The sequence below is a fragment of the Aquarana catesbeiana genome, linkage group LG02, assembly GCF_042186555.1.
Source record: "Aquarana catesbeiana isolate 2022-GZ linkage group LG02, ASM4218655v1, whole genome shotgun sequence".
Classification (NCBI taxonomy): Eukaryota; Metazoa; Chordata; class Amphibia; order Anura; family Ranidae; genus Aquarana; species Aquarana catesbeiana.
In genome coordinates, this window is record NC_133325.1 from 128,331,432 (window position 1) to 128,346,037 (window position 14,606).

At 42.5% G+C, this 14,606-nt stretch overlaps 1 protein-coding gene across 1 annotated transcript in view; it reads left to right on the top strand.

Annotated features, from left to right (window-relative positions):
- MICU2 (mitochondrial calcium uptake 2) overlaps nucleotides 1–14,606 on the top strand; it is a 621,891-nt gene that overhangs the window by 455,548 nt on the left and 151,737 nt on the right. The window contains exon 5 of the mRNA XM_073613444.1: nucleotides 6,023–6,070. Coding sequence (XP_073469545.1) covers nucleotides 6,023–6,070 — 48 coding nt within the window. The remainder of the gene's footprint in view (nucleotides 1–6,022; nucleotides 6,071–14,606) is intronic.

Sequence of the window (14,606 nt, forward strand, 5' to 3'; positions counted from 1 at the left end):
AAAGCAGGTCAAACAGACTTCTGGATTGTCATGCGTACTGCTTTGCTAGCTTCTTCAACTTTATTAATCTGTGTTTGACATGCAGAAACACAGTAAAACGATGAGACGTTGCAGCATTCTGTTGCGAACCTATACATTCTTTTATTACTGCAATGTCACATAAGTCAAGGAAGCCAGCATTTCGTGGCCATGCAGGATCCCTTTCTCAATGTGTCGTTAAGCAATAAAGCATGTATATAAGTGAAAACACAGAACCAAAATACCCATCCCCAGTAATGTAATAATTCCATCTAAAAAAAACACTTCAATGCTACACTCAAAAATGAGATATATACAAAGAAATAATCCAAATAGACAAACAAGAGAATACCTCAAAACCTGGAAATGCCATGCGGGTGGCAAGGTAAGGCATGAATTTGGCAGTGGCATGATTGCTGCCCAGCAACCCCATGCAGCTCAGTGCCCGCTCATCAGTTGTAACAGTACAGGAAATCCAATCAAAGTGTCACTGGGTTGGTGCATGTGCAGAATACAGCTAGGGTATGTGCACAGGAATAGTGAAATTGCAATGTCTCTGGGGTTTGATAAAAAACACTAACAACTGGCACTGTCCAAAAACTCCCATGTAAGTACCTCTCAGATGGAGAACACATAACATGCAATGATTTGGAATTCTCATAAACCCATATTTTATTCACAATTGAAAACATATTAAATTTTAAAACTTAAAAAATATAACATTTTTAGAAAAATGTGAGGTCATTTTGAAATTGATGGCAACACAGCGTCTCAAAAATTTGGAACAGGCAGCACAAAGCTGGCAAGCTAAGTGGTACTAACGAGGAAGAGCTGAAAGAATATTTTGCAACTAATTAGATTAATTGGCAACAGGACAGTAACATGATTGGATATAAAAACAGCATCTTAGAGAGTCAGTGTCTCAGAAGTAAAGATGAGAGGTTCACCAATCTGTGAATTATAGAATAATGCTCCCCAGCGTAAAATTGCAAAAACTTTAAATATATCATCATTTACATTACTATCAAAAGATTCAAAGAATCTGCATAAATCTCTGTACGCAAAGAATAAGATCAAAATGCAGTATTGAATGCCTGTGATCCTCGGGCCCCTTAGACAGCACTGCAAAAATCACTGTCTGAACACATTTCGCCGTGCCATACAAAAATGCAAGGAAAAGCTCATGCAAAGAAGAAGCCATATCTGAACATGATCCAGAAACGCCACTGTCTTCTCTGGCCAAAGCTTGTTTAAAATGGTCTGTTGCAAAGTGGAAAACTGTTCTGTGGTCAGACAAATCGAAATTTGACATTCTTTTTTTGGCAACCATGAGCGCTGCATCCTCCGGGCTGAAGAGGGGAAGGTTTCTTCTGGATTGTTATAACCACTCTGTTCAAAATCCTGCATCTCTAATAGTAATGGGGGGGTGCATTAGTGCGTATGGAACGGGTAGCTTGCACATCTGGAAAGGCACCATCAATGCTGAAAGATATGTTCAGGTTTCAGAGTATCATTTGCTCCCATCCAGACGATCCCATCCCATCCAGACGATGTATTCTTCAGGGTAGGCCTTGCACATGTTAGCAGGACAATGCTAAACCTTATACGACATCTGTGGCAACAGAATGGCTTCGTGAAAGATGAGTCTGGAGCCTGCAGTCCAGACCTTTCACCAATTGGAAATATTTGTCACATCTTGAAACGAAAAATACAACAAAGAAGACCAAGGATAAGGATGTTAAGCATTGAGAATCCTATAAGGCAAGAATGGGACGTCATTCCTCTCCCAAAACTCCAGCAACCTGGTTTCAGTCCCCAGATGTTTACAGAGTGTTGTTAAATCGAGAGGAAATACTACACCATGATAAACATGGCCCTCTCCTAACTTTTTTGAGACCATCAATTTCAAACTTCACTTTCATTTTATTCATAAAATAGTACATTTTCTCAGTTTAAACATTTGATTTGTTTCCTATTTTCTATTGTGAATTGAAAATGGTTTTATATGATTTTGCAAATCATTGCATTTTGTTTTCAAGTAGTTTTTCCACAGCGTTCCAACTTATTTGGAATTGGGGTTGTATATGGATTATAGGCATCATAAACAAAATTAATACGCAATAACGAAAAAGGCTGCACAGGCTTTTAATTTAGGACAACATCCATGTGCCCATGAAGGTTTTTCTTTCCAATATGATCAGCTTCAAGGGAATCTGTAATCATGCAAAGATCATTTGGACATGCAACAATTTATTAATAACATATATTATTAACAAATCTTTTATCATTCTACTTAAAACCTAATTAGAAACACATTTTTTTATTTTAAAAAAAGTGGGAATGGGATGGAACTTCTGTCAGGTTATTACTGCTGTCTGGAACTACATAGGGGAGATTTCCCCTCCCCAGAACAAGTCATTAGTGGGTCACTAAGATAGGAAGGCCCAGACAGCATACAAACCATACAACCTTCCTCATCTTATAAAAAAAAAAGTCATAGGTTCTGAACTTTCGGCACACTGGAACAAGGTCACATTTTCCCACTGTGTCTACCCTTATTGGAGAGATTTCCCATCAGCTACGATTTTTTTTTCTGATTCTTTTTTTGGGGAATTTAGTTTGTAAATAGAGACAGAACAAAAGAAATGTTTGTATGCCGTCATGTTGCATATCTTGTGGTCAGAAGGAACTAGGGGGACTCATAGACATAGATGTAGACTTATTCTTTGGGTTTTTGATAGATGTAGACTAGACACACTGGGTTAGTGGTGTAAGGGGTGGGGGGTAGGATGGGTAGACATTAGGTGGGTGATCAACAACCTCTATTAGCAAATAGTTACATGGAAATCATCTTAGGGCTATTCTACAAGTACAGGAAGAATGGATGGTTGGGGAAAAAGGGAACTATTATGAGCTTTGATTGCAGTACAATGGTGCAAGTATGGAGGTACAATCAGGGGGATTGTGATACCCCAATTAGTTTAAGGCTTGAGCTCATCTTGTGTAACTGATAAATGTACAGAAGACAATCCTATGATGGACAAGTTGAATATTTTCATAACATGTATGTATAAAAAATTCTTAATAAAAATTAATCTTTAAAGAATTTATTACAGGTATCTTTTCTAGTTGAGAAATATAATTAAAGACCCGCACTGTGGAAATAAAAAGTGTATAGTAGGGCTGCTGCTGTAGTGCAAGGTAAGTACCCCAAAAAAGTGACAAAAGAATTTAAAACTCAGCGCTGCACTTATAAACTACTAATATGCATGTATACAAACAACATGTGTAACATAATAACATGTATAACAAAATAAAGTGCTCAGTGCCATTATAGTGCAGATAAAGTGCAATCAATAAAGTTCATCAAATGTGAGACGTAGGGTTGGTGAGTTCCTGTGCCAATATAGTTCAGGTAAAGTGTAATCAATAAAGTTCATCAGGTGTGAGATACAAGGTAGGTGACATGTTGGAATATATTTCTGGTGACTTCCTGTGCTCCCCTCCTGGGTCCCCACTCACCAGATGAAGATGATATATAAGCCTGTATATCAAGATGGTATCTTCCGTCCACCGAGTAGGTTGGTGTATCGTGCCTTTAGGTAATAGGATCTCCTATCCTCCACCACATGGTCAAGGTCCTACACACGCCTCTGCTGCCACTTCCAGCAACGTCTCCTCTATTCTTCCTCCCAAGTCACCTCTCACCTGGAAATGTTTCTGTTGAACGTTCTGGATACATTCTGTGTACAGAACACCTCCAGGTAGCTATATTGCATTGCATTTCACAGAAAATTACAGAGCTGCAGATTGAAAAGGAAAGGTTATTTTTATTAACATTCACTTCTAATATGACTTGTCACAATTGTATATGCTATATTTTATTTGCTATTTTTTTCCCCATGAAAGTGGAGTTACCCTTTAAGCAAAATCGCTAGTGTCATTTTTTTTTAAATATAAATGTGAACTTTGTAGAAAACTCACTGTTTAAAAAAGTGGTGATGTCATTTTTTGCCAAGCTTCCTCTCGAATCCTGGGCTCTGGGAAGAGGGTCTCAGAAGCGGCAATGTTGCTCACTGAAACTACAATTGACATCATCCCCTGGGATTTAGTCTAGAGTGGGCGAGACAATAGGTGTATGTGCGGCGGATCAGTAGTGTTCTACAAATAGGACTTTGACACTACCCACCCACTTTGCTGTACACTCTATCATATGAGGCGGGACAGACCGGGCAGAGGTGGATCAGGCTGGGCAGTGGGGGAATGTACAGGACCGGTGACTAGGAGGAAAAAGGACATATCAGCCACCAGTCTTGTAAAAAGGATATGAGAGGGATAGAGTCTTTACTGCAGTAAAGAATGCTTGATTTCTCACTGACAACAGGACTAAATACAATACCATTTACAATTTATTGACTGGTATGGAAGCACATGTGTTTATATATAATAATTATTTTTTCCCAGAGTTCTGCTTTAAGGCCTTGTTCAAGAATTACATGTTCTAGGATGACAAAGCACTGTCCCATACTTCCAATTCTTCTGTATTGTCGACATCAGGGAACCTGTCCTAAGAAAGAACATTCAGTCATCGCTGGAGTGCATGTAGATGGAAAGTGGCTGAAAGAGGCTGTTAGGGTTTACATTTATCTAAAATTCAAACTTTAAAACATTCCATATGTATCTTGGGTGCATGCATTTTTAATATCGGCAGTGTCCTAGCACAGAACAATTTTGATATCTTCTGTGTCCACGCGGTTCTCTGCTATAGAGATTGATTATTAAAAAGGGTTCCCTTTTGTAATTCTGTAGGTTTAAGTGGGGAACAGGCAGTCTTGCAGAGCTCATTTAATGTACTTTTAGTTAAAGCAATAGGCCTTAAGTGGCTTGTGCTGTACTTTATGTTCTCAACAGTAATTAAGCAAAAAGCGATGATTGCACTGCCTGATATATAGAGGGAGGGGGCTGTGCTCGCAAATTTACTCTTTTTGAAGTAAGTACGTTTTCTAGTAAATAAGTTTGAAAAACCCGCGCTATGGAGACAATGGTAACTAAAAATAATAACAATATAAGTCTGTTGTTTGGGCTGCTGCTGTAGTGCAAGGTGAAAGACCCCAAGTGATGAAAAATATGAATGTTATACTCAGCGCTGCTCCAGTAAACAATAAACAACACTAATACAATATATAATAAAGTGCCTACATCAGTATAATCAATAACATGATATTACTTAACAACATAAAGTGTTCAGTACAATTATAGTGCAAAACAAATAAAGTCCAATCAAATAAAGTCCATCCATGTAGTCATATGGTGTGTTGAACTTGTGCAAAATACGCAGTTGGTATAGATCTTGGTGACACTCCGTGCTCCCCTCCTGGGTCCCCACTCACCAGCAATAATCTTTAAATGCTCCTATTATTACATTTAGAATGGCTTCTTCCGTCAATGGCTAGGGCATTTGAATGTGATCAGTATATGTAAAAGTGGAAGGGGAGGCAAGTAGAGCATCATAACCGTACTTTAACTGATGAACATACCATTTTGCTTGTTAACGTTGAACAATTTGATCTTTCTTAGGTACTATTTTAAGGACTGCTGAATACGACATAAACTATTTTGTGTGAGAAGTTAAAAGGCTCTAAAGATGATTGAACTAAATACTTGGTGTAAACAGTACATTAAGTGATAAATGGAACTATTTTTATTGTTAAATAATATTACTTTTATTGAGTTCAAAATGTAAAAAAAACACATGGTCTCGTTGCATCACTTTCTGTGCTGTACAAACATAAGAACTTGTTTTGCTCGGTTGGGAGTGTTAATGATAACAATGAAAAATGTGAAACATATCTGCCTTGCTTTTATTTGTGTAAATGTGACATAGTAATGTAAACTGCGGTGTCACTAATAAAAATGAGCTGTAATGCCTGCAGTGTGTGTCGTGTGACTCTGATTACAGAGAAGGAACGCTGTTGTCTGATCCTCTGTCTTTTCTATCCTACAGGCCTCATCTCCTACACAGAGTATTTATTCCTGCTGACAATCCTTACAAGTATGTATTTTATGGTTACATGCACTGTCAATCTATTTTATCTATCAATTTTTATAGTCCCGGAAAAAGGAAGTACACATAAAAACTGCTGACTTTTTTTTAACCGACTATATTTATACAGGCAAATGTTAGATCTTGATTCAAATAGTGCTTACAGATCAAAGTGATTTACTTAATCAATTGGCACATAAGATTGACACGGTGTAGTCGTTTTAATGATCTAAATTAACAAAAATACAGATCTGGCATATGGAAAAAGCAAGTACACATCCAGATTATCTTCCAATGATTAGAACCTAACCTAACCTATGTAACCTCATTAAAGCGGAACTATACTCCAGCGATGCGCAATCCCCAGAGCTCATCGCAGTGCTGACATCTTCAGGTTTTCTTTGTTATTGATGTGTAGTTTCAACATGCCAAGATCAATAGAGCGCTCTTAGAAAGCTATACAGTATCTCACAAAAGTGAGTACACCCCTCACTTTTTTGTAAATAGTTATTTATATCTTTTCAAGTGACAACACTGAAGAAATGACACTTTGCTACAATGTAAAGTAGTGCGTGTACAGCTTGTATAACAGTGTAAAATTGCTGTCCCCTCAAAATAACTAATTGGGCCCAAAGTGTCAATATTTTGTGTGGCCACCATTTTTTCCCAGCACTGCCTTAACCCTCTTAGGCATGGAGTTCACCAAAGCTCCACAGATTGCCACTGGAGTCCTCTTTCACTCCTCCATGACTATATCACAGAGCTGGTGGATGTTAGAGACCTTGCGCTGCTCCACCTTCCGTTTTGAGGATGTCCCACAGTTGCTCAATAGGGTTTAGGTCTGGAGACATGCTTGGCCAGTCCATCACCTTTACCTTCAGCTTCTTTAGCAAGGCAGTGGTCGTCTTGGAGGTGTGTTTTGGATCGTTATCTTGTTGGAATACTGCCCTGTGGCCCAATATCTGAAGGGAGGGTATATGCTCTGCTTCAGTATGTCACAGTACATGTTGGCATTCATGGTTCCCTCAATGAACTGTAGCTCCCCAGTGCCGGCAGCACTCATGCAGCCCCAGACCATGACACTCCCACCGTCATGCTTGACTGCAGGCAAGACACACTTGTCTTTGTACTCCTCATCTGGTTCCCTCCACACATGCTTGACACCATCTGAACTCAATAAGGTTATCTTGATCTCATCAGACCACCTTAGTCTGCTTGTCTTCAGCAAACTGTTTGCGGGCTTTTTTGTGCATCATCTTTAGAAGAGGCTTCCTTCTGGGACAACAGCCATGCAGACCAATTTGATGTAGTGTGCAGCTTATGGTCTGAGCACTGACAGGCTGACTCCCCACCCTTCAACCTCTGCAGCAATGCTGCCAGCACTCATACGTCTATTTCCCAAAGACAACCTCTGGATATGATGCTGAGCATGTGCACTCAACTTCTTTGGTCGACCATGGCGAGGCCTGTTATGAGTGGTACCTGTCCTGTTAAACTGCTGTATGGTCTTGGCCACTGTTGTGCAGCTCAGTTTCAGGGTCTTTGCAATCTTCTTATAGAATATACCATCTTTATGTAGAGCAACAATTCCTTTTTTTCAGATCATCAGAGTTCTTTGCCATGAGGTGCCATGTTGAACTTCCAATGACTAGTATGAGAGAGAGTGAGAGCGATAACACCAAATTTAACACACCTGCTCCCCATTCACACCTGAGACCTTGTAACACTAACGAGTCACATGGCACCGGGGAGGGAAAATGGCTAATTGGGCCCAATTTGGACATTTTCACTTAGGGGTGTACTCACTTTTTTTGCCAGCGGTTTAGACATCAATGGCGTTATTTTGAGGGGACAGCAAATTTACACTGTTATACAATCTGTACACTCACTACTTTACATTGTAGCAAAGTGTCATTTCTTCAGTGTTGTCACATGAAAAGATATAATAAAATATTTACAAAAATGTTAGGGGTGTACTTACTTTCGTGAGATACTGTAGATGCCTATGGTTCTGGCAGAGGCCTAGATTTCAAACAACTACTAATTTGTCCAATACTGGCCACCCTACCAAAATTTCATTGGGTGGGAGTGTTCAGGTAACTTTTGTTATAACGGGGGTAAAGTTAAGTGCATGGATCTACAATTAGTAAAAGATTGTAGCAATTCAAAATGCAAGAATTTTTTGATAACAGTAGACATGTTTGCCATAAACTGAAAACAATATTTAGGGAGAAGAACCTCATATTTATGAAGAATGGTGGTAGAATTGTTATTCTTTGGGGTTGCAATCTTCAAGTCAACTATACATTCTGCATCATATCAAAGTGTGCTTGAGTAGAATGGGAGTCCATCTGTCCAAAAGCTGAAGTTGAAATGGAAATTAGTCTTTCAACAATATGATCTAAAGCACACTAGCAAATCTACCAAGGTATGGATAAAAATGAAGTAACAAAGAGTTTTGGATTGTCCTAGTTACAGCCCTAATTTCATTCCCATTGACATTTTGTAGGGGGGGTTAAAATGGGCATATCATGCAAAAAAAACCCAACAAATTTCTTGCTGCTGAAGGAATTTTACATGGAGAGGTGGTCAAAAATGTTACAAAGTTGATGTCAGAGACTAGGGGCAGTTATACAAAATGCCTACTAGAAGTTGTTTCTGTTTCAGGGAAAAATACCAACTTTTGATGTAAAAGGTGTACACAATTTCCATGGGATTTACTTAAACCCTCACATATACCCAGTGAATTGAACAGCCTCAGATGATACACAGACATGAAACAAATCTCCCTACATAAGTTTTACATATATATCCACTGTGTTCACCTTTTATAAACTGTTTAGAAACTTCAAGTCCTGTTAGAATTTTCTCTTCCTGATTCATCTGTTGGAGTGGATTATTGCTAATCACTGTGAGACAGCTGATTGGAGGAAAGGCGCACACCCCCCCTCCCCACACATACAGAGGTTGCCTGTGAATAGTTTAGCTTTGTGCTAATCTCTTCTGACACACAGAGTTTGTCAAAAGTTATCAGGCTGATGAAGAACGGAGCAGGACAAAGCTATGGGACATAGTTCTTTGAAGAGAGAGAAAAAAAACACTGCAGATGTGTCCAGCTCAAATTTCATGAATCAGGTTTACATCCACTTTAATGTGTCACGTGAGTGTAAGCACAGTGCCTTGAAAAAGTATTCATACCCCTTGAAATTTTCCACATTTTGTCATGTTAAAACCAAAAATGTAAATGGGATTTTATGTGATAGACCAATTTACAAATAATTATCTAAAAAGTGTTGTGCATTTGTATTCAGCCCCCTTTACTCTGATCCCCTAACTAAAATCTAGTGGAACCAATTCCCTTCAGAAGTCACCTAATTAGTAAATAGAGTCCACCCGTGTGTAATTTAATCTCAGTATAAATACAGCTGTTCTGTGAAGCCCCCAGATTTGTTAGAGAACCTTAGTGAACAAACAGCATCATGAAGGCCAAGGAACATACCAGACAGGTGTTGTGGAGGAGTTTAACCACTTCAATACCAGGCACTTACACCCCCTTCCTGCCAATTTTCAGCTTTCAGCACTGTCGCACTTTGAATGACAATTGCGCGTTCATGTTACACTGTACCCAAACAAATTTTATCATTTTGTTCCCACAAATAGCGCTTTCTTTTGGTGGTATTTGATCATTCCTGGGGTTTTTATTTTTTGTGCAACAAGTAAAAAATGAACGAACATTTTGAAAAAAAAAGTTTTTTCTTGTCCGTTATAAAATTTTGTAAGTAAGATTTCTCCTTCACTGACAGGCAATGATGAGGCTGCAGTAACGGGCACTGATAGGCTGCACTGATGGGCACTGAAAGGTGGTACTGGTATGCAGCACTGGGCATTGATAGGCGGCACTGATGAGTACTTATGGGTGGCAAGGATGGGCACTGATAGGGGAGCACGGATGGGCATTGATGGGTGACACTGATGGGCATCACTGATGCAGAGACATCTGGTGGGCATTAGTAGTGGGCACTGACTGGCACCATTTGTGGGCACTGATTGGCATATTTTGGCCACTGTTATCCCTGGTGGCCATGGGGGGCATACCTGGTTATCCATGTGTGGTGGGCATCCCTGTGGTCCTGGTGGCATCCCTGGTGGTCCAGTGTGGGCATCCACGGGGGGGGGGCTGCACTGATAAACAATCAGCACAGACCCCCCTGTCAGGAGAGCCGCCAATTGGCTCTCTTCTACTCACGTCTGTCAGACACGAGTGAGGAAAAGCCAAAAAATGGCTCTTCCTGTTTACACTGTGATCAGCCGTGATTGGACAGGCTGATCACATGTAAAGAGCCTACACCAGAGGCTCTTTACCGAGCTCGATGTAGCGGTGTGTCAGACTGACACGCCGCACCACCAATCACAGCATTGAGCGCCGGCAGTTATTCTTCTGGACGTCATATGACGCCCAGTCAGGATAACTGAACCACAGTTGTCATTTTGCTATAGGCTGGGCAGGAAGTGGTTAAGGCAGGGTTAGGTTTTAGAAAAAAAATCCACGTTTTGAACATCTCACGGAGCATTGTTCAATCCATCACCCGAAAATGGAAAGAGTATGGCACAACTGCAAACCTACTAAGACATGACCATCCACCTAAACTGGCAAGCCGGGCAATAGTTGAGCATAGGACAATTATTAGTGCAGTCCACAAATCTGGCCTTTGTTAGAGTGGCAAGAAGAAACCCGTTGTTGAAAGAAAGCCATAAGAAGTCCCATTTGCCCTTTGCGAGAAGCCATGTGGGGGACACAGCAGACATGTAGAAGAAGGTGCTCTGGTCAGATGAGACCAGAATTGAACTTTTTGGCCTAAAAGCAAAACGCTATGTGTGGCGGAAAACTAACACTGCACATCACCCTGAACACACCATCCCCACATGGTGGTGGCATCCTGTTGTGGGGATGCTTTTGTTTGGCAGGGACAGGGAAGCTGGTCAGAGCTGTACATTTCTTGGATGTGGAAGAGAGGAGAGCAGGCGGTCGGATCATCAGAGCGCGGGGAACATCACTAGCGGCTTTCATTTCAATAGTCGAGTGTTCCCCGCACTCGCTGTCACACACAGACTCATTCCCTGGTTCCGGGACTTTGATAGATCACCTGGGACGAGTGACGTATATTAAAGTTCCCAGGGGGCAGGGCTGTATGTGACGCTGAGTGGCTGGAACACACTGCTATTGAAACTAAAGGTGTTCCTTGGCGGCCAGCAATCCTCTTCCTCTCCTCTGTTCCTGTGCATGGTGGACAAGGGGAGGCTGCATGGTGGGCACGGGCAGGCTGCATGGTGGGCACGGGCATGCTATATAGTGGGAGGCTGCATGGTGCGCACAGGCAGGCTGCATTGGTGAGCACGGACAGGCTGAATTGGTGAACACAGGCAAGCTGCACTAATGGGCACGGATAAAGTTGTTAATATTTTTATAACTTAAGTCTGCATAAGACATTTAAGTGTCATTTCATGAGATAATTTATGAGGGCGTGTTAAGGGGTGGAATTAGGGGCGGGGCAGGGTAGGGGTTGGGTGGGGCAACTGGTGGCGAGTAACCCTTGAGGCCTGGCTAGTAGCTCAGGATCTGAAATTTTGAGCCTTGCAGTAAAGCATGCTTCTTATACTCAGTAAGGGGTTAATCCTCTGCATTGTTTAACCAGTTGCCGACCGCCGCACGACGATGCCGGTGCCTGCGGCGGTCGGCAAATCTTCCCCAGCGATTGGAGGTGAGGGGGAGGCCATCCATTCGTGGCCCCCCCCTCGCGATCGCTCCCAGCCAATGGGATCATTTCCCTGCCTCTGTATTGTACACAGAGGCAACGATGTCATCTCTCCTCAGCTCAGCATTTTCCGCTCCGGCGCCGAGGAGAGAAGACTGTAATGTGAGTGCACAACACACACACATACAGTAGAACATGCCAGGCACACAATACACCCCCGATCCCCCCCCAATCACCCCCCGATCCCCCCCCAGTCACACTGACACCAAGCAGTTTTTTTGTTTTTTTTCTGATTACTGTATGGTGTCAGTTTGTGACAGTGTGGTAGGGCAGTTAGTATTAGCCCCCTTTAGGTCTAGGGTACCCCCCTAACCCCCCCAATAAAGTTTTAACCCCTTGATCACCCCCGTCACCAGTGTCGCTAAGCAATCATTTTTCTAATCGCTGTATTAGTGTCACTGGTGACGCTAGTTAGGGAGGTAAATATTTAGGTTCGCCGCCAGCATTTTATAGCAACAGGGACCCCCATATACTACCTAATAAATGTTTTAACCCCTTGATTGCCCCTTAGTTAACCCTTTCACCACTGATCACCGTATAACTGTTACGGGTGACGCTGGTTAGTTCGTTTATTTTTTATAGTGTCAGGGAACCCGCCGTTTATTACCGAATAAAGGTTTAGCCCCCTGATCGCCCAGCGGTGATATGCGTCGCCCCAGGCAGCGTCAGATTAGCGCCAGTACCGCTAACACCCACGCACGCAGCATACGCCTCCCTTAGTGGTATAGTATCTGAACGGATCAATATCTGATCCGATCAGATCTCTACTAGCATCCCCAGCAGTTTAGGTTTCCCAAAAACGCACTGTTAGCGGGATCAGCCCAGATACCTGCTAGCACCTGCGTTTTGCCCCTCCGCCCGGCCCGGCCCACCCAAGTGCAGTATCGATCGATCACTGTCACTTACAAAACACTAAACGCATAACTGCAGCGTTCGCTCAAGTCAGGCCTGATCCCTGCGATCGCTAACAGTTTTTCTGGTAGCGTTTTGGTGAACTGGCAAGCACCAGCCCCAGGCAGCGCCAGGTTAGCGCCAGTACCACTAACACCCACGCGCACACTGTACACCTCCCTTAGTGGTATAGTATCTGATCGGATCAATATCTGATCTGATCCGATCAGATCTATACTAGCATCCCCAGCAGTTTAGGGTTCCCAAAAACGCAGTGTTAGGGGGATCAGCCCAGATACCTGCTAGCACCTGCGTTTTGCAGCTCCGCCCGGCCCAGCCTACCCAAGTGCAGTATCGATCGATCACTGTCACTTACAAAACACTAAACACAAAACTGCAGCGTTCGTCAGGCCTGATCCCTGTGATCGCTAACAGTTTTTTTTGGTAGCGTTTTGGTGAACTGGCAAGCACCAGTGGCCTAGTACACCCCGGTCCTAGTCAAACTAGCACTGCATTAACACTTGGTGACATGGCAAGTCCCATAAGTGCAGTTCAAGCTGGTGAGGTGGCAAGCATAAGTAGTGTCCCGCTGCCATCAAGAAGACAAACACAGGCCCGTCGTGCCCATAATGCCCTTCCTGCTGCATTCACCAATCCTAATAATTGGGAGGTTGACGCTCTGACGTCATCGCCATTTCCAGTGTGGGTGGGTGCTCGCTATGGCGGCCGGCTGTTTGCTGTATTTTTACATATTCATGTGAGTTTTCTACCTTTTATCTACTAAATCGTTTTTATCAGTATTACACTATGGCCAGTTCCTTTTTATTTACATGCTTGTGAGATGTCATTTTGAAGTCTCTGCTGTATCCCCCGGTTCCTGCCGCAAGCAGTCCAGAACGCCATTGGATCACTCATACTGCTATTGAACATAAGCTGTGGTTTGCTTGCCTTGCGGTAAGCGCATTATTTGCCTGGTGGTGGATCACGTAGTGTGGTGTGGTTAACCAATACTGAACACAAGCTGTTGTTGGCTTGCCTTGTGGTAAGCGCAATATTTGCAATATTGTGTGGGGTCTCATCTTCACTATTGAGTTTGCTAGTGTTCACTCTAAGTTCCCTTTTTTTCCTGCTGTATCTTTATGCACTAGTGTAAGTTTTCTACCTTTTCTAAACTTTAATTAGTTTGGCAGCATTACACTATGGCCAGTTTCCTTTTATTTACATGTCCATGAGATGATAGTTTGGTGTCCTCATTACATCCTTTCAGCTACGATGTATACACTCTAATGCCGCGTACACACGGTCGGACTTTTCGTCTACAAAAGTCCGACAGCCTGTCCGACAGACTTCCGGCGGACTTTCGGCGGACTTGCAGCAGACTTTCTAACGAACGGACTTGCCTACCCACGACCACACAAAAGTCCGACGGATTCGTACGTGATGACGTACACCGGACTAAAATAAGGAAGTTCATAGCCAGTAGCCAATAGCTGCCCTAGCATGGGTTTTTGTCCGTCGGACTAGCACACAGACGAGCGGATTTCGGGGTCCGTCGTAGTTACGACGTAAAGATTTGAAGCATGTTTCAAATCTAAAGTCCGTCGGATTTGAGGCTGAAAAAGTCTGCTGAAAGTCCGGAGAAGCCCACACACGATCGGATTACCAGCCAGCTTTAGTCCGTCGGCGTCCGTTGGACTTTTGTAGACGAAAAGTCCGACCGTGTGTACGCGGCATAAGAGCACCATCTGGATTCTCCACACCGAGACGTGATACAGGCTGGTGTTCGCTTGCCTTGCGGTAAGCGCAATTATTGGGTATTTGCGGATACTGTATGGGTTGTC